The sequence below is a fragment of the Plectropomus leopardus genome, chromosome 14, assembly GCF_026936395.1.
Source record: "Plectropomus leopardus strain MGB_pleo_1.0 chromosome 14, ASM2693639v1, whole genome shotgun sequence".
In the NCBI taxonomy this organism is placed as follows: domain Eukaryota; kingdom Metazoa; phylum Chordata; class Actinopteri; order Perciformes; family Serranidae; genus Plectropomus; species Plectropomus leopardus.
In genome coordinates, this window is record NC_142189.1 from 24,570,465 (window position 1) to 24,592,122 (window position 21,658).

At 39.4% G+C, this 21,658-nt stretch overlaps 1 protein-coding gene and 1 long non-coding RNA gene across 3 annotated transcripts in view; one reads left to right on the forward strand and one right to left on the reverse strand.

The window, feature by feature from the left end:
• The window catches only part of LOC148187486 (uncharacterized), a 30,555-nt gene extending 13,400 nt beyond the window's left edge, over window positions 1-17,155 (forward strand). The window contains exon 4 of one of the 2 annotated variants that reach the window (XR_015778612.1): window positions 16,582-17,155. This is a non-coding gene — a long non-coding RNA (uncharacterized LOC148187486). Of the gene's footprint in view, window positions 1-2,341; window positions 2,776-16,581 lie in introns of those variants that run through there. The other variant, XR_015778611.1, reaches the window with a different exon arrangement.
• Window positions 1-21,658, reverse strand: part of alk (ALK receptor tyrosine kinase) — a 459,469-nt gene that overhangs the window by 103,652 nt on the left and 334,159 nt on the right. The window contains exon 5 of the mRNA XM_042500800.2: window positions 1,600-1,733. Within this exon, the coding sequence (XP_042356734.2) occupies window positions 1,600-1,733 (134 nt within the window). The remainder of the gene's footprint in view (window positions 1-1,599; window positions 1,734-21,658) is intronic.

Consider the following 21,658-nt stretch of genomic DNA (forward strand, 5'->3'; position numbering starts at 1 on the left):
TAAAGTATTTCCACTTTATGCTTCTCCATTCCTCTACCCCACTACAGTTTGGCTGTCAATATTGTACTTTTTACTCCACTACATTGATATGACATTAGTTATTATTACTATTACTGTGGTAATGCTGCTTTTACTTAAGTAAAAGATTTACAGTACATCTTCCACCACTGGCTTTTGCAAATAGTTTCAGAAGACGTAGTTTTATAAGGACAGGGTTGCGTAAGCTACATTATATCAATGTAGGGATCTCTTTTGAGTGCTGCTGCCAATTTTCAGATTTAATTTAGTCTGCTACTGGAGGAGCGCCTCTCTAACTCATCCTTTACTTTTTAATTCCTTTTTATGTGAGTTCAGCAGACTCTAACATGGTCTGGTAAACAAGTTGGGTAACTTTTCTTACACAAGCCTGAAATGGAGCATCTTCAAAACTGCACTCACTCATTCAGAAAATCATGACTATTTCACTGTGTAGCTGCTTGAAAAATACTGATATACTATATCAAATAAACCCGGATATTTTTACACATGTACAGAACAGCAATCCGTTCTATTAAAACAGCTCCGGCTCGATGTGACATTTGTCTACAAAACATCTGTCAGAGGAAACAAGGAGTTTTATCTATATTTCCTCAGTAAAGCACACTTGAAATGTTTAAACAGGGGTTGCTGTGCTTCTGCATGGAGCTCAGAGGAAATTGAATCAGTTGCATTAATCCAATTTTAGGAGCTTTCGAGGTTGACAGAGAAGGATATTATTTCAGTCTAGCAGTCTACGCATTTCATTGCACAACATGGCATAATGAAGTTAAAAATCACAGAATGTAGCAGTGCAGTTCTCAGTTTGGTGTGTTAGAGCTGCTTTGGGAACTCGGTCACTCTGCAGACATGTGAGACACATTTAGTCCACATGCATAGTGCAGAAAGTGTGACAGGAAACACAAAGAAAACAAATAGAAGGATCACCTAATATAGGTGTGTTTCAACCACGTCACATTTGATTTTTGATTCAAACAATATTTTTCATAATTGCTAAAAAATAAAGATACTTTTAACAGATGAGTGACTGATTTAGTCTTTGAAATGGCAAAAAATGAAAAACAAAAAATCCAGAGATGACAAATACTAATTTTTAGCTTTGACTGACAGTCAATGCAAACTCTAACCCTAACCCTTACCCTAATCCAATGATGTAAAAAAGATCAAATCATGGAAAAAAGTTTAAGCAGCATGCACATCCAAGAGTGATGAAAACGAGTTGCTGGACTACAGAACAGCCCGAAACGTCACGTGTGGAGGTAATCAAATAAAGTTTTATGGGAGCATGCACTAGTGTGCAGACTTTATTTGTTCTTTCACAAAATGATCAAATCAATCAAAAGTTTACATTTTTGAAGCTGTAACTGGCGAATGTAGGAAATGATCACTTGATAAAATACTTATTTATATTTTTTAAGAGGTCATTTTACACAGGTCCCTCCAAAATGTTAACCTTAATGAGCTCATACTGCTCAAACATAAAAGTAATAACAAAAAAAGCGCAGGATCGCCATTACCTTGAAATCATTTTTTTAAACGAATGACAAGGATGTTCCAACTTACCCATGGTGCAGTTGGTGGTGAAGTGGGGCTCGATTGTGGCCATGTCATCCTGTGGAATCCGCTGATCGTAGCTGGCTGAGACCCGAAAAGGTGATCCTCCGTGGGTCCCCAGGGTGAGGTGAACCACTGCCCAGCTGCCGAGGAGAGAAAGCAGGAGTAGGGTCAGTGTGAGGAGCATACACCACGGCTGACAGAAAAACCCACACCCGCTGCGGGGGTTTGGGGTTAGAGTAGCTCGGGCCTGCTCCGCCTGAGCTCCTAAAGTCTCAGAGGAGGGACTGTCCAGAGCTTCAGCGGAAGCCGACATGTGGGTCTCCTCACTCCCTTCCCCTTTGGGAGGGTCCCCTTCTTCTTTTGTCTGTTGATGCATGCGCCCCCTATGAGCCCAGACCGCCTTGGTGCAGTGGAGGTTTAGAGGTGGCCAGGTGCGATGTGGTGAGAGTGGCTGCTGTGGAGTCAGACTACAAGTTAAAGCCCCTTCTGCAGCAGGTGTGTGGTCAGGAGACAACAAAACACTCAGGTCAACTTCTTGTGTGTAAGCGAACTGGAGTCACGCGCTGAATGCTGTTCTTCCTCTACCAGCCACTGGCTTCATGTAGTTTAACTGTCTCTAATTTTATTAGGCAAATTGTGCTGATTTCTCTTTGGCTCCGAGCTCATCAACAATCTCTCTCTCTCCCTCCCTCCCTCCCTCTCTCTCCCCTCCCCCTGTCTCTTGCCCATCCCGTATCTCTACACACAGCCATGAAACCACATACAGTGAATGCACTGTAAATACCTACTTCTCTAATGACATACACACACTGCCAGCACATGGCCACAATAGCCACTGATTACAGCACACACCCACTTGGATACATGACATCACAATAACACAAGCTTCATCGACACTTCAACAGAACTGTGTTTTGCCTTGTTAGATTTGTCACTTTTTTTTGTTGCTATCCATATTATCACGCTGCTGCACCACTGTTTTCATAACCTGTAACATCAACACCTCAGATATAAAACAGAACATATTTTGACAGTTTTGATGTTACAGTGTATCCTGATGCTTCCGCTCTTGCTCAACAGATGATGTCCTCCTACTTCACCACCTTTAAAGGTGTACTATGCTGGACTGTTGGTTATTGTTTGTGAACACACTCGCCAGCGAACGTAAAAATTAAAAGCCAATCCAAGATTCCCTCTGGTTTGCAATTATCACCATTTTTATTTTGTTTCAGTGAAAATAAAATCACCATTCCTACTAAATTTCCACTAATTTTGCAAAATCGATATCTGACCAAATAATTATTATTTCATTTATTCATTCATTTTGCATATCCTGCAGCCATAGCCCATTTGTTTTAAACAGCTAAGGTTGTAGTAGAGTATTGTCCTGTGGGTATTTCAAATTGACAAATAATGTCCTAATTTAAACCTTTGCTAATCTGAAGATTTTCTGAGGTCATGCTATGATGCAGAATGTACTGCAAAATCAATGTAACCAATATAAACCGGATATATTCACCACAATTGGAATATAGCAAGAAAATAAAAATAAATAAAAGTTTATTTCTCTCCCAAGACACATGTTTTCTCTCCTGGAAGTGACATAATTATTTTTTAGTTTTCAGCCAGCCACAGACCCCCAGTGACAACCTAATTCTCCCAGATCTCAACAGGTCCCTACCTTCGATTATGACAAGTGCGCTGGGGAATAGAAAACTGTCTGCACCACCATGTTATTTTGGGGTTTATTTTTTGCTTTGTTTGGGTAGAATTTTGTTCGTAAAAGTACAGCAAACGTTAATGCACACATGCACACACACAAGCCTCCACTGCACAAACAGGCTCTGAGCTTTTCTGATTTCCCCAATGTCTGTGCTCTGACTCAACAGGCTTTGCATTACTACCTTTGCCAGCTTCCCATCTTATGTTTTTTTTCCTTCTATCTTTTAATGTTGCACTGCTTTCCTCTTTTCCTCACCCTCCCTCAACTGCTCTCACCTCTTTGCAGTCCCTTCTTCACTAAACCCTCCTGGCTCCCTCTCTCCCTCTCTCCACCCAGACAGACTGGAGAGGAGGTATGGACCAGATGGGAAGTGATGTTATAGCACCACGGTACACCGTTAGAGAACAGCTTTGCAGTGTGAGCCCTGCTCCCTGCCATACACTATAATAGAAAGGAAATGAAGCCCCAGATAAGGGCTGCCACTGTCTCCTTGATAACCTTGAAATGATTTGCAGACTGAGTCATATACATATGGTCTCGCTGAATTCACTGCCGGCTGAGCTGAAGGGTCACATTTAGACATGGCCTTTCTGTCGAATGAGTACTCAGCGTGATGATAATGGGACTGTTACTGTACTGGAATGTTTGTCTCCTTGTGCATAAATAATGCAGGCATATGCATTGTAGCACCATGTAGCCCTAAACCCAAATACACACAGATGAAAGTGAGCTGTATTTAAAGGTTCCATATTGTGAAAAGTCAGATGTCTTGAAAAATAAAGCAAGCACAGGTGCTATATAAACACTGTGAAAGTATAAAAATGCTTAGGCCACAGAGATGTGCAAACAGTTTACAATCAGACACTGTTTCTCTAAATGAGCCATCAGGATTTCTATAAATTTGTGATGTCACAAGTATACTTTATTGATCGTCTGCAACATAAACATTGTAAATACGTCCTTTTGTATTTTTTGCAGGCTGTTCTTACACACTGTTCCTACATTTTCCTATGAAAAGTAGTAAACCCAAATTCATATATAACTTTCGTATTTTGAAAGGCTGTGATCACATGACTATTACACTGTTGCCTTACAATGTAATTCCAGTGAAACAGAATTCAAGCAGACAGCATGAGAAAAGTAATGTGTTTTTTGAACATTAAAGCATGTACACATATTGTAGTGGAAACCCAATACACATTTATGAACCTGAATATGAGCATAATGTGGGACCTTTAATATGAAACACACAGGGGAATTTATGAGGTGTAAGAGTGTAAATAAAGAAAGTCGTGCTTGGCATTGAATATGCTTAATCTTCTGATAATAAAAGGACAGCGCTGTATATGGCGCCCAATCTAAAATAATAAATGTAAACCTGATCTCTATCTACTCACGGTGTAAAATTGAACACAACTCTCCCGGACTACTGAATTATTTTCATGTCTTATCACGCTATGTCTGCGCTGGCGCTCACAGCACTGATTAACTGAGCAGCGGATCAGAGCGGAGCTGCCAGAGCACATCACTCAAACATTTAAACCTAATTAGTAGTATACCATGCACGGCACAGTGGTGCTAAATATAAATAAATAAAATGGAAATGAATGATAAAGACTCCTCATGCGGGGATTAGATATTCATGACTAATCTGAATGCGGATGCTAATAATTCTCATTATGTGCCTTTGTGTCCTAACGGCCGGTTGGTTGTTGAAAATCACCTGACCTTTTGTTCAGACTGCTGTTTGGTGAAAACATCTCCTTCAATGATGGGAACATTTTTTTCCCACCATAGAAAAACAAAACAGCTCAGGCCAACTAATCTTTGCTGCCAGTTGACAATTCTCATTTCATAATGCTATTCATTTATGCTCCCATAGTGCTCTGCTCTGGCTAATGTAGCTCCTTTAATTTTCAATTGGTGTGTGTGTGTGTGTGTGTGTTAGTGAGGAGGTAGGGTGCGTATGTCTTAACCACGTTAAGGCTGATTTGTCTTGTGGGTTCTGGTTTGCATTAGCTTTGAGTCTCATCCATCAGGACAAACAATGCATGAGGAAGTGTGTTGCATATTCTTTTCAAAGTGGTCCCTAATGCTGCGAGTCCCGGTTGGTGTCAGACTGAGGCTACAGCAGACACAACTTTACACCTGCCTAAGTGTCTGTTTATTCTTCTTTATTCTTTTTACTCATGTCCTCAGGTTAGAATTAAGAATTAGGTTAGGGATGAGCATGTGTATTTTTGTTTCTTCCCCGGTGTGATAAGGCCTTTATAAGAGGAACCAAATTGATTAAAGGTCCTCACAAGTGCAGAAATAAAAGGATATGTGTCAAGTAAACTGTCTTGAAACAGTTTGAAAATGATTCATAGGTGACTGTTATTTTCCTTCTGACTTGCTTGTGCTGCTGAGGACAAATTACACTTATTAAAGGAGTAATCAACCACCTTGAAAAAAAACCCAAACACTTTTTCCCTGGAATAAAGCGTGAATTGTCTTAGAGCTGCTGAGCTTCGTGAACATGTGCTTTCTAGCTTACCAGGGCTTAATTGCATGCTGAAGAAGGATGTGGGGTTAAACAGGAACCATCTCTAATTTCAAAATTCATACATAATATTCCGATTGTTTGGGACAGTCAAAAAATATAAGCAAACCCAAACAACTCTCCCATATCCAAACATGGAGTGCTAAAACTCAAATTTGTGATTTCATAGAGTATAAAGTGTTGAGCTGCTCACGTCATAGATGACATTGAGGGGAAGGTTCTAAGTACATGAATATATTTTTTTATTTTAGAACTGAAAAAACGATATAATAAAACTCATTTGGGTATAAAAAGAAAACAAACATCCTGTCCATCCGAAAAATCAGGTTCCTATTCATTGTCTATGGCGCTCCAGATTTTATACCTAATGACATCACAAGTTTGAGACTTGTTGGGTTTGGCTTCAAGCAAGAGTAGCTCACATTCACAAATTAGATTAAATTTTCTGAGGCCATGGAAATTACATTTTGGAATTCTTAATTTAGGAGGTATTCCCCTTTGCCCAGCCAACATTTGCATGTGGAGCCAATGTGGGTAGTAATTGGGCTGAAAATGGGATTGTCCTCGGGTTTCATAATGGCCCCATGCCAACTGCCCACATGGATAGATTTACTCAAGTGGGCCCCACATGGGTTACACAAGGGCAACCTGGGTACCAAGTGGGTATGGGCTCAAAATGGGCATCTTAAATATGCAAATCCACCCATGTGGACAGTTGGCATGGGGCCATTATGGAACCTGTGGACAATCTCATTTAGGATCTATTTTCCAGCCTTTTTACGACTTACAATGGCCTCACCTTCAAATGTTGGCTGGGTAAGACAGAAACTGGGTCTTTATTTTCCAATTGGTTTGTATATTAGTAGAGGATGTATTTTCATTTTTAAGGGCTCTGTACACCTATGGTACACATCCTCCAGTGATTCCCCTTACTTTGGCTGATTAGACGTCTTTTCAGCTCTGTGTGGGTTCACAGACGGTTTGATTGACATCTCCTAGACTTCTCTGTTGGCTTTGTTAATAAATGAACACCTGTGGAGTTGTGCAGGGACTGAAATCACCCCCTTCCAAAGCTAAGTTTGTGTTTATATGGAAAACTAACATGGAACCAAAAGCCAGTGCTGAGTCAGTCACATAAGTGTATTCATTGTGTGTTCACTGGCTGTGCTTCATTGATTCCCATCACATGTTGTTTTGGTTGGTTAATTTTAAGTCACTGTTCAGAAGTCCGTAAACAATTACAGATGGCAAATTTAATCAGGAGATGAATATGAAGAAAAAAACATGTAAACAGAAGTTTTAAGTAAAGTTCAGCCTTATGGGGGCGCTGTAACTGCAATGAAGCCAGTCCTGCAGTCAGCTCAGCAGGCCAAAGGTTACAGCAACTTCAATAGTGTTTTGCTGAGACTGTTTATGTTGTTTGTCCTTACAAAGCTGTCATCGGGCGTCTAAGATTAATCTCGACGTAACTTGATTAAATATTTAACATCACTCATGACATTTTCCTGGGGATTCACCCTGAATGACTGTACTGCTGAACTACTGAACTGCCACAATGCTCCCAGCGATATCAAACATGGGGAGACAGAACTGCAAATGTGTCAGCAATTAGTTAAAATCAAAACAAATTTGTAAAATGCCAAAGCTAATTAGTTTGAGATGCGGTTGCCTGATTGTGCCAAAAATGATCAAATACCGCAAATAGACACAGAGGGGTCACAAAGCTGAGGGAATTACAACAAACAGTCTAGGAAATGTAAAATCTACACAGTCTCATCCAAATGGCCCTCCACAAAAACAAAACAATTGCCAAAATAAATGTTGGCATTATACATTTCTGCAAACTGCAGATATGTTACATTTGTATGTTTGAGCTATGTTTTAGTGTTGAGCTATGTTTTGTCACCACAAATTCCTCTGTTCTTGAATAGTGGTCTCACACCATCCACCATACCTTCCACCTCCTGATAAGAAACTCTGCTCATATTTAATCTGAATCACTTTAGAAATGTTATGATTTGATACAGGGGCGTAGCACCAAAGTCTGGGCCCTATGCATGAGCAGTCTCTGTGGACCCATGTGCTTACTCTCTTGACCCATGTCTCCTTCATGCACCCTGAAGTCACTTTGTTTTTTTCCCCGTCTCCTTTCTTTCTGCTCTTTTTCCCACCAAAATGAACATGACAGTGTCGGTGAGTAACTAGTTCCATGTAACTAGTTACAGTAATTAAATTACAAAATAAATGTAGTTGTAATCAGTTACAGTTACTAAAAAAACATAATTAAATTACAGTTTGTAATCAAAACTGGTTACATATGAAAAACAAACCTTTTAGTAAAAAGTTTATATGTTGAATAAACCATTCACTCTGTTGCTTTACATGTTTTTGCTGTGCAGGAATGCCTTATAGTATATTTTTGGACAACGCATTTAGACCAATTTGACTGCAACATTTATGCACTTTAATTTTTTTTCAGTTTTATTGCCCCGTTTAAAACATTTATCAGAAAAGTCATTAAATATAATAAGTTACATTACTTTGATAAAGTAATGAAAATTTGTATGCAACTTATTACATTTTGAACAGGGTAACTAGTAATCTGTAACTTATTACACTATAAAAATAACCCTCCCAACAATGCAGTTAAACCCATTACCAGTAGAGCAGAGTTGTGTAGATGGTGCTGCAGCAAATGAGTATACCATTCTGAGTATGTTGGGCTTGTTTTAGTGCATCCGTTAAACGATATGGACAGGCTGGAGAAAAGGTAAAAAGTAGACAGCAGCAGAGGAGAGGTCTGTAAAACCAGTGGTTACTTCTCTTTATGTATCTCTTACTTGTCCCTTTATAAAATTGTGTCCAAACTAATTTAGATCAATGTTTTAACGCTGCTTAGGTGGAGATGGACGGTTATTAGTGGTAAGGTGTCATTACAACATGCCAGTTAAGGGACTAAATTTAACGTGTTCACCTGGCTGTTCTGTTTCCATCAATGCTGCTTGGAGCTGGAAAGCATAAAAACCTGTGACCACTGCATTGTCTTTTGATCTGGCTGTGAATGGTGATCATACACTTTCCCATTACATTAAAAAGCCAAATGTGAGTGAGTGTTAACAGTTTTTTTGTGCAATGTAAAACAGGCTTTAGCCTCAGAAAGCTTTTCATGTTTTTTATGCAAAGTTCAGTCTTTCAACCAATTTATTCAGCCAAATTTAATATAACTATTGCACTAATTATTCAGAAATAATTGCAAAAAAACAAAACAAAACAAACAAAAAAAAAAAACCCAACCCCTCTAATTCTTGCTTTACGAAGGCTCCCCTCCAACTGGGGCCCTGGATAACCAGCTCTACTCTCCCCCCACTACAACATCTTTGTTTGTATGAAACATAAAAATGTATTCTTGGTTTGCAAAAGTGTAAAATGGCACCATTTTCTTTTGGTGACTTGGCTGCACAAAATGCAACCTGGTGATTCTATGATAAGATACTTCACATTGTGTGTATGGTATGAACAAAATTCAGAGTATGTTATTGACAAAGCCATTTAACTCTACTCCTTAGGCTCAGGTTGTGCATGAAATGAAAAAGGTTTTCAATCATGCCCAAAGTCCAAGTAACTTGTTGAATGCATTTGCAGTAAAACTAAAGAAAGGGAGGATAGAAATGGAAACTGCTTTAAATGGTAATGGAATTTTTACCCCCTAAGAGACATCGCCATAGGTTTCGATCATCTGCCTGTTTTAAATCGAAGTCGTTTTTTTCAAAGGGGAAAGATGAAATTGATTGAAAATGATGCCGTGTATGACTGGGTGTGCATAGAGGCGACAGGGGTTAAGGACTTTGGAGGCGGGTGCTGCTGGCACTGCCGTGATTGCTGCTGGATCAGGATCTCTACTTAAGCCACATTGATTTTGACTGTCAAATGGTATAATGCACAACAGGCGTAAGCCAATATGTCAAGAGAAGTACAGATTAGATTGAACGGCCTGACATGGCCCGGCTGAATGAGTGCCACTTCCCCAAACTAAGCGGGACACATTTGAATGCTATCTGTTGGGAGCAAAATCAGTTCCGCCATAATGCAACTGGAATGATAGGGTAGACGAGGTAAGCTGGGTTGACTTGTATTGGGGACATGTTTTTGGCAAAATTCAGTGTTTGTTCAGCCAGAGTGGATTAAAAAAAAGCTTGAAAGATCTTTTCTCATACTGGCTCAAACTGTTTTTGAATATTTGTTACTGGAAAAAAACACGGAATGCCACTTTCTCAGAAAACTACACAGTTTGGTCTCATCAAACATATGCCTCACAGACAATGAATGACAAAACAATTTCATCACAGCAGTTTTTAAACACTCTGAACTGGGAAAGAGTGGTTTAATCGACAGTAATCGTGAGGCTTTTACATCATTTTGCAGACTAAAACTTGGAATTGCACTCAAGGCAAGCATTAGCCTTTGTATATTCATATGAGTCACACCTGAAGTACAGCTATCTTGAATTTATGAGCTAAGCAAATTATTCTGTGACTGAAAAATGAACAATCTGCCAAGAGCAAATTACAGAGGATGAAAGCAACCCCAACCAAATAAACAAACCTAGATGAAAAAAAATGGGAGTCCACCAGGGATTCATGTCAGTGTGTCAATTTCACATGCCCTAAAAACATACACATAAAACTGAAAGACAAGTTCAGCATAAACCCAGACCAAGTGGATAATATAACCTGTCCAATTTATAACTTAGGAAATTTACCTCTTGCAGTAATTCTCACACATTTAATTCCAGCAGATGGTTACTTGAACATCTTCACAGAGGCAGGTATATATTAAAAGGTCTAATGTTAATAGTGTGTTGAATGGACTTGCATTTATATAGCACCTTTCTAGTCTTCCAATCACTCAAAGGGCATTCCACTTTATACCACATTTAGCCCACTCACACATGGCAGAGGCAGAGACAACCATGCAAAGTGCCAATCTGCTCATCAGGATCTAATCTAATCTAACACACATATTCGCAGAGCAATTTGGGGTTTAGCATCTTGCCAAGGACACCTGACATGCAGACTCGAGCCACAGCCAACCACTGTGTTTCTGATGTAACTTCAAACAACTGGTGTTTTTGCCATAGACGGTGTAAAAACAATGGATGGCTTTTAGAGCTAGCCTCAAGTGGCCATGAGAGGAACTGCAGGTTTTGGGACATCTGCGTTGGCTTCATTATTACCCCCTAAAGGTTTGCCCTTGGTTTTTGCATATGGGCAGCATAATAATCTGGACTTCACTCACTCAATCACTTTCCATTTGCACACTAAGTCTGTTGCTGACTTGCCACTAAACTATATCAACCTGTGTAACCATGTTTTCCGATGTGAAACTGATTATCAAAACAACGATGTGCTCACCAGTGGCACTTGCAGCCCATTAAAATACAAAACAAAAATATATAGGCTACACACACACACACACACACACACACAAAGGACAGAAAAAGAAAACAATGTGACATACATAACTTGACATGATATATACTGTAAATAAAACGTAGCAAACTAGAATTTTGCAGCTACTGTCACTTCAATGAATATAATTAACACGTGTTGTGGAGAAAATCTACCTTCTGTTTGCTTATACATAACCTAGATGATGATGTAGTATGACGAGGGAAAATAAGGAAAATTTGCAGCGTCCAGATGTACAACATGTGCAACATTAAATCTACTCTGACTCATTTATATGCGGCAATAAAACATTAACACTTTGAAGGGAGGTGAACACATTTGTAAGCCCTGCATAGAGTAATCTGTCTATAGAGAGTAATGAAAACATTAAGAAGAAGCTGTAGGAAGGGTATGAAGCAAAAGCATTTTTTTTTCTAATTGAAACCCTACCAAAGCAGAAGAAAATCTAACACTGATGAGTACATATTTCTATCTTCACTATATTTCTCATATACATCATCTAATGCTAAGAATGTGTTTTGTACTTTAGCAACAGGGTCAACATATCCTTTTGCAGCAAGTCATGAAATTGGAATGCTAAACTTTTCTATCAAAACTAAATGAAATTCTGCTGCAAATTAATGGAGGTCAAACGGATATTATATTGGCTGGCTTTAAAGGCTTAGATCAGGAGCTCTGGAATAATTTACATGAGAAATTACGAAAGATACAGTGAGGGCTATGCCAAAACTAATGGAAATAGAAGACTAAGATGTGCATAATGGCAGTCCATCAAAAGAATGACAGCTCTACAATAAAAACACCAGTTTCCACTTTGTGAGCTTTCGTCTACAGCCCTGTAGGTTTTGCTAATAGATTTTGCTAATGTCTTGAGTCAGTCCTGTATCAGGTTCGATGATTGCTTGAGAAGAACGTCTACTGTTGGACATTCCATCATGAATAAAATTGAGCACAGCGTTAGCTCAGGCAGGCCACGGTTTCAAGCACTGCTACTGCCGATATCAGCTGATATCATGCAAGCATCATCAGCTGAGGGCCAGCTGATTCGCCTCTAAGCATCTTATTCGCTGAACTCGCTTGCGACGCCTTATTTAAGCTGCTCTAGCCCGCCTGCTGTTCCTTGTTCCCTCTGCATGCCACTTTTGCGCCCTCCTCCTCCCCGCCTCCGGCTTTGTGCCATTCTGACTTGATCTATGATGTTGTGTCATTGACGCCTGCTTTATGGAGGGTTTTGTTCTTTTCTTTTTGCTGCTCCTGCAGCTCTTCCTGCCTCAAGAACGTGTGCTGTTCTGGCTTAGTGCTTTCCACGTAAGCACGTGGAACGGCAGGGGGTCCCCAGAACAGAGCGATATCGCCAAATACTAATAACTGCAATAAGCTAAATCTAAAAGCTGCTAAGAAGTGTTTTTCTTGAGTGGTCCTGACTGCACTGTCTGAGTGGAGCACATTACAATGGGTAGGGGTTAACAGGAAGCACTGACACGACTTTGAGAATTAGAATAGTCCTAAATGAAATGAGTCCAATCTGCAGGGCCAATTTAAAAAAAAAAAAAAAAAAATCAGTGCATCAGTAACTATACAGACTCAGTAATGCTCATGCGGTGTCTGGAAACCAATCAAAACTAGAGGGGCAGTGAAGCAGAAGACCCCAAAAAGGCTAATGGAACAGGATCCCGCATCTTGCTGTTCACTGCTGACTGGCAGGTTGCTTCAGTTGGCTGCACATCTGCACCCTGACATCGTTTGTAGAATTCAGTAACTTAAAAAAAAGTATCTGAAGTTTAGAGAAAAAAAGGCAGCATTTAATCTAAAACAGAAGAACCCCAAGAACCAGGGTAAGTCTGGCCATCTGGATGAGCAAGAGTTTTAACGTTGGCCCAAAGATGTGTGGGCCGGCAACACTGATACAACAAAATAAACAAATGTCACATTCTGTTTGATTCCGCATTACACTGGCCAGCTGGCTGTATACAAGTGTGTTGATCTGTGTTTGTGTGTGGTGCAGCTATAAATGCATGGGATCTTATAAAAACCTTCCTCAGTCGCTAACTTCACTTTGGTACATTTTGAGCTCACACACTAAAACTGATTTAGGTTACATCCACACAAATACATCTTCATTTTAAGACAGTGTTTTAAAATGACAACGATCTTTGTACACACATTTAAGCATTGTTTTTTGGAGGTAATCCTGTCCATGCTATTTATAAAGTCTCGGCATGCACATGCCAGTGCAGACAGTAAGCAGATTGTTTTTAGGTGGTTAATTATTTACAGGATATAACACAAAGAAAAACAGCAAAGTAGAATCAAATATTTCTTTGCTTGGACAAACAACAAGGTGGAATGGTTACTGAAAGTAATACAGGACTATACACTGGTCAAGGCAGCTGAAAGCATAGATTGGAAGTTGCCCCAAAGCAAATACAGCCAAATATTAGCATTATCCATGACCAGAGAAAATCATTATTATGGGGAAGGGGTACCCACACAAGAAGGATTAAATCTTTAAAGGTATGAGAGTTTTAGCTATGATGTTTTGCCTTGACACATCCTGAATGACAAGACCCGACCGGATTGGGACGTAAATGTAGTCCTCTGCATCATCATTGTTTTAAAAAGTCTCCATTTCTATCCATTCCAACTAAGACACAACCCTGGGGTCTTCAAAATAAAACAGGGCCGGGGGCATTTCAAAGGTGTCTGCTTTAGGGGTTCAAATACGCCATAGTAGTGTTAATGCTAAGCATTAAAGGTAGCCATAGCATACATTGTAGCATACAAATGCACTGTTGTTGTTTTACAACAACAATGTATTTGTGTGGATGTAGCCTAGATGGTACATTGTTTTACATATTTTGGTCGTGAGTAGCTGCAGCTCTATCATGACTGGCCAGTCTTGGTCATTTTTCTCTCCTAAAGTAAACTCAGAGAGAAAGCATAAGGTTACTTATTCTGTAACCCCTGTTCTCTGATAACACCAGTTAGGTGTCTCACTATGGGGAATGCTCTCTTGGCATTATCCTCAGAAGCCTCTGTATCTTTACCCAGTAAGCCATCAAGACAGAGCCCCTTGCCTCCAATAAGAAAGGTGATTGAAGCAGGGTCAGTCATCATTCAAGATAAGCCCACTTCTTTTTCAGTTTATGCAAGTTGGGTTCTTCTCGTAGACACCCCGTTCTTATTATCTGAGAACAGGGGTTACAGGATAACTAACCTTAAGTTCTGTAAAACACTCCTTTCAGCTCTCACAATGGGGCTATACTGACGACTCTATTGCCAGATAAGCTTATCTGAACAACTGCCAACCCAGGTGGTTCAATTTTTTCCACAGAGCCCACACTCAGGACAGTACACTGGGGAGGGCACACTGACATACAGTTTAAAAAACTTTACAAAGGCCATGGTGAAGTAGTGTAGTGACTAAACTGAGCTGGGGGTTAAGAGAAAGAGATCAGAAGTTAGTGATCCCCAAATAAGAAGCAGACTTGAGTCTGAACAGACAAAGAAAAGACTGTTGTGAGCAGCAAATTTTTCCTCTGAAGCACAGGAAAACCACGTGGCTTTATTTTGATGAGTGCATCTTAGCAGCCATGACAGTCTTGAATGATTTCACTCTAGTAATCTTGTGTTCCTCATTGTGGGGCACCAAAATTAATGTTTGATGAAACCAGATCACAAGATCAATGGTCAGTGGCTGGAACCGCCACAGTTTCCAAACAGGGGAAACGTGACATCAAGCATGAACTGTGCCAAACCTATGACTTGTAAAATAGTAGATTACAGTTGGGTCATTGGCTTGACACACAAAAATGGTACTAATGACAACAAGAAATACAAATAAAGCTAAAAGCAGTAGCTCATTTGACTCACCATTTCCACATCTGCTGACACTGTCATTTGCAGCAACTTGCACTGAGTAGCTTCGCTCACAATTAACATTGCTAGAATCAAACAAAAGCATTGTACTCGCATAATCCCTGTGACTAATAATCCTGTCTTCACTAGGAACATCACGTGTGATAGGGAAGTTCAACACATCCACAGCTATGCTATTCATCACTGTAGCTGCTTGCTCTCTGTCTTTCCCCCCTTTGTCATCCAATTTCATTTCCTATAGTTTCCTCCATTATCTTCGCCACAATCTGTTATATTACTTCATACACTCTGTCATGGTTAGTATCTCCCAGTGACTCTTTGGGTCTGTGTTATCCCCCCTACACCGCTACTGTACTGAATAATTCAGAGGTTACAACCCCACAGTTGCAGTGATCTCTAATGATATGGTGCTGATTGAAATATCACTGCAATTGTGAGGTTGGAAATATCAGGACTTGAGGCTTCAAGGAACCATGGAAAATGCTTATGTAGAGGAACGGAAACATGCCTTCTCTTGTCTTCATACAAAAACTGAAAGGTACCATTTTGTTCACATTTAGAAAACTGGCTTGGATACTATAACAAGTCTGCACATTAAATGCATATTACTTCTATTAAATCCTGTCACTAATGCAGTTTTTGCTGTCCATCCTCCTGGCAGGCTCTCTCCATGACTGACCCTCAACTCATTTGTGTTTCCTTTGCGTCAATGTCAAATTAAACTACATATCCGATTTAATAAGGCTTCAGCTGTACCTTACATGGCACATAAAGCATGGAAGACCACTATAAATTACTCATTTCAGTGATGAAAACTTTGCCTCTCAGACGTAAACGGCTATGCTATTACAAAGATGAAAGGCATCGGGGGGGGGAGAGATCACATGGCTCCTTGCACTTTTTAATTATGGCCCAAATTCAATTACTTTGCAACCTCATACTTTACAGAGCCACAGGAAATTGCTCCAATCTAGTGACAGCACTTGTGATTAAAACATGTTCACTTTGTAACATAAAAATGCTCCTGTTAGAGCTTTGGACTCACAGGAAACGGAGGGTGGCTCAAGACAACAGGATACAGTTACCCTCTGACTAATCTATCATCTGTCAAAAGAGCACATTATTTTTAAGATGTTTGATTTGTATGCTACAAAAACCAAAAAAAAAAACAAAACAATGCTCTGTTAGTGTCACTGCAGCCAGCACAGGGGACACACTGAGTACTGGGCAATGCACTGCGGAGAATGTTAATAATAGAAAAGCAAAGCTTTAAGATTGCTTGCAACTGGTCAACAATCACTCTATGGAAAATATTGTTTTGTAAGGAAGAAAGTGCGGAAGGCAGTGTTTGAATCTGTCTTCTGTTTTTGATGTAGACAACAGACCAGTGTAGGAGGATGAATGCTACAGTGCTTGCAGCACAAAGGACTAATCTAGACTGCTGCAGCTGAAGCTGAAGAAAACAAAGGCCTTTATGAAACAAGACAGCACAAAAATTGACCAAGAAAACACAAATCCTATATCATCAGATCAAGATGAAGACCCTTTCAAACTTACATTTCAAAATAAACTGTTCTCAACCTTTTTGGTTTGCGATCTGTTAAAGTGGAAATAGACAAGCCTTTTGCTTTTACTTATCATTATGAAATAACTGTTGATTGTACAATGTAAAGGCTATACAGCAATGACATAATCTGTGTTAAATTTGGTTCACTATATAACGCTTTCACTATGCATCTCTCTCTGCTACTGGGTATGATCTCCCGGGAAAATCAAGGCTTGATTTAAGGTTCGAAGGAAGTGTGTCGACCATTATGCAACCAAAACAGTAAGATGATGGTGTTTTTGTTTTCCCCGGTAGCTACTGGTATCTATACCCAGTTATCAAATAGTATTAACGTAAGTTCTTTCTAGATACTATCCTCAGAAGCAGTACTGGCAGACGTTCGAACAACCAAAGTAACACTGGAAACTCTTGATAGCTTTCGGCTTGTCTTGGCAACAGTGGCTCAAAATATGGCCCCTTATTACAGCGCTTGTTCCAAGGCGGGAACATTATGCCATTATGTCACCACGCTATTCTGTATAAAAGGTATTATCATGGAATGGGGGCAACAAGGTTTTAAACTGGTGCAGGAGGTAGCAATAGTGCCACATCAAGGTCTGTATGAAAGGGACAGTCGGCAGAATGGTTGAGACGTTGTGTTATACATGCTACCCACCGCAAGAGATTTAAAAAGCAGCTAGCAGCAGTTAGCAGCTAACTCAAAGACGAAGAACAGCGACTGTAAATGTCCACAACTTGGGAAAACAATAAGATACCCTCCGAGCAGAGGATGTGATCAGCTGTCATATATAAGAAAAAGTAAATGATTATGGTTGCCGTGGTATGCCATTGTTATTGTTTAGAAAGTGACGCCTGTACAAAGTCACGCCTCTTTTGCCTCTGATGCCAGCATGCTGTCTAAAATTACACACTGGAGCAGCATGATGCTGTTGTTCTTTGGCTTGGTGTTAAATTGCAAAGTTGACGTAGAAAAAGAAACTGTGTAGGGGACCCAGCAATGTGTAAAAAGGTCTTCTAATATTACTTGGAAACATATTAACCTGTCTCAACCAATTCAACCAAAAAGTACATACTTGGGAACCTGGGAATGTAAAATTATCTTGTAACTGCTAGAAAAATACCAAAGATTAGAGGGAAAATTTACTTTTTTTTTAACAGGTTTCTCTTCAGTTAATCATCACCTCAGATTTATCTCGCAACTACTTGCTGTGAGCCACTGAGCTAAAATGTTGGATAGACTTGGATACATAGATATTAGTCATGCTGTGAAAAAATATCTATTCATTTGGCTGAATAACATTTTTTTCCTTTTTCTAACTTCTTTTTGCTGTGAAATCAAAATGCATGGTGTGTGCCTTAGATTTGTATTTCACAAGGTGACATCAAATTTATACAAATTCAGTATTTCTTTGGAGATGTTAGTCTCTATGAAATGTGTTAATTACCAGGATATGGGTGTTGCACTGACCTCTGTGTATAATGTTAATGCATGAACATTTCATGGAAAGAAAACAAAGGAGTGAATTTTAAATAGGCTGAATGCTTTGAGCTATAAAGTAATAACTGCACTGCATTTCCATGTATGATCATGATTTCCTTTTTACTGAGGCTCGAATTATTCTGCCCTTTTTCACTTAACTTCAAATGTGTATTAAAAGGGAATATGTGAGCAGTATTTATTTGAAGACCTTAGGCCAGGGGTTGTGTAAAAGGAATGTTTTCCATGTTTACATAGAAACACAAGGGAATGGGTGTTTGGGTGGAAGCTTGGAAAGCAAAAATCAATGTGAATGCAGTATGATCTGGTTTTAGTGAGGATGGGCGGCAAAATGAAATATTAGTTGCAGTAGCGACTTGAAGTAAGTGCATCTTCTTTCATGTTACATGTAGCCTCAGATTACTTGAAGTACAAAGATGTCATGCCTCATCTGAAAGGCATGGAAGGGTTTTTAATTAGCTGAACAAAATGTAGCCACAATGTGCTTCAAAGAAGCAATAACCTTCCCTTAAGATAATGTGCCTTGTTTTCCCAACACATGTAACAGGGCACGAAAATTTTTTTTTTCTTTTTTTAAAAGGTCCTATAAGTCAGACTTCCATGTCTTTGTATTATACAAGCAGGTGTAGTTGTTATATTAATGCTGTAAAGACATCAAAACAATCAATCCACAGAGAATTGCACCCAGTCCGTATTCAGAAATGATGCCTTTAAATGAGTCATCAGTATTTCCTCGAAGTAGTGAAGTCACAACTATACTATCTTTGTTGCTACAGTGCTGTTATAGTCATACCCCCAGCTGACAAGAATGAAAGATGTCAGGAGCAGTAATGCAGACAACTTGCAATCACTGACCAATCAGAGCAGATTGGGGTTTTTTTGGGGGGGAGGGGCCTAAAAGGGACAGGTGCTAAAACGAAGCGTTAATATATAAAATGTGAATATCTTGTATTCATAGAGGGTGAATACGATATCTTCAGGAAGGCAGTATGAGAAAAATAATGTGTCCTTTGAACATTAAAATGTGAACATATTTTACTAGAAACTCAAAACACAAGTATGAACCTGAAAATAATCATAATAGTGGGCCTTTAAATTACTTTAAGTTAGAACATTTACATACTGTGAATTTAAACAGGTTTTAGTGTGTAACTGTTCTCTGTTGCCCATCTATGTTTATGTTGTATATGCAGGGTAAGTAGTGTAAAGTCAAGAATAGTGTTGCAAAGTGATGGTGACAGCATGCAGTATGTACAACATCGACATGGCTGGAATATCAATGTAGGATCTGTATTCCTGAATGGGTCATGCAGCTGTGTCGAAGCTGTTATGCATGGATGAAAAACATGTTATTAGTGCAATTACCAGTTATTATATAAGTCCACGCTACTCTGAATGTTTTCTGGTTTCTAATTTCAAGTTCAAGTAAAAAAGGCAATTGGCTCCAACTAAAAATGGGATGAAAAAAAAAAAAAAAACTGAAGCAAAAACCTTACAAAATGGTGATAAAATGGTGGTCTGGAGTATTGGACCCTTGGATGCAGCTTAATTGAGCATTATTTGATGGAAATATGATGGTATTCTGCATGAATAATCACATAAACTGCAATCATGGACAAATAGGTGATTGAAATTCTCCTTGCTCCTATGAGTGCAACTTAATGTTTTATGTACAAAACTTATTAGCGTTTACATTTTTCATAGGATAATGACTTGGCGGCTCCACCGAGATCCTTTTGTGCATTTCATGAAAAATACAATTAATCAAAGCGAGTTAAGGGCGACTCCCAGAACTCAACTACTTTGCACTTATTAATAAATAACGGTAATTTAGAGCTGAAATTTTGGGTTGCACAAATAAAACTAATTGAAGTTGTGCCAGTGTAGTTGACACACTGTGCCTGTGACCATCCGAGCCTGCCATGGCAGGGAGTGCCTATTTAATTCGGACAGCAAAGTGCAATTTAAGTGTCCAAAACTATGTTTGCATCACTGCCTACAAAGATTACATCTTAGCACAGATACTAGGTCTACTGGAGGAAGTGAATACACACACTGCTCCAAAATCCCTTTAATAAATAAAATGTTCAACGTTCTTCAACCATTAGACATTTAACATGCATATTAAAATGTGTTTATATGTAGCTTTGCCAGTAATACTAGTATAGCAGAGTCTCAAAGTTATATTCTTCTGTCATGGGTTACTCGTCTGTGATCAAAACTGTCTTGCAAAATGGATAAAGCAGGATATTTTGCTTGATTAAATCTCTGCAGCCAATCTGAAGGCAGCAGGGCCTGTATGTTTGTTCCAATTATAGCTTCTAATTTGAGGGATGTGCAGCATATTACCAAAACAGTTCCCAATTACGTTCACCTCGTGTGGGTACTGTGATTAAATTTGGTGCAAATATGGGCTGCTGCTTGATGACGCATTCAGCGCCTGCATGAATCATCTCCCTCTTTCCAAGAAATGTTTCCAAAAGTGGATTCTGAAGTATCTTTCAGCAGAGCTAGACCTGTGGCTGAGATGAAAAACTGGCAGAGCGCCCGACTGACACGGTGCAGCTTTTATGATATTACTGTACAGACACTATATTGGGTGTCTAAGCTGTGACCTTGTTGCTCCCTGCAGCATACAGTAATGCTCAGCACAGTGGTCACAGAGTGTCAGTCTGTCACAGAATGACATTACCCAACCCTACCCCGAGGGGAAACTCTGAATCAGAGCCTGGAGTTGGATGGTAGGTAGCTGGTTGGAGGTGGAATGACACAGAGCAACGATCAATAAAAGGTGGTGGAGGATGGTTTCACATCAGAATCCCAATTCTTATCTCCTAAGATTCAAAAATCGATTAGCATATTCCTAAAAGTCGATCCATTTTTTTTTAGTTTTGTTAGAAAGGCTGGATTAACAAACCAAGAGACAAAACTCTGTGCTATAAACACATTGTGCAGTCATCATATTAGAGGTCTCCATGGGTCTACTCAAAATCTAGGACTCGAGACCTGTTCAGGTTTGGGTCCACGTTTAATTCTTGTCAGTTGGGATGATTGTATTACCGCCAGTCTTAGTTCTGTTTATGATTACGTGTAATATCCAAATGGATCTGACAAGACCTGTGATCAGCACTGATCACCAGACAAATATATGAGCACTGTGTGCAACTTAATTAGGCTGATTTAAAATCAGATTACAAGAGTGAAAGAAAGGTGAAAAAAAACAAAACATTAAGCAGCAGTGACAGCGAGTTAGAGGTGGAGCAGGGTAAAGATGGATAGTGAGCTTGACAATATTTACAACTTGGCTAAATTTAATGAAAAAAAGAAAAATGTTTTTGATTGTTTTGGTCAGTGGATCCTTCAGATTAAAGGCATACAGTATAAAAAT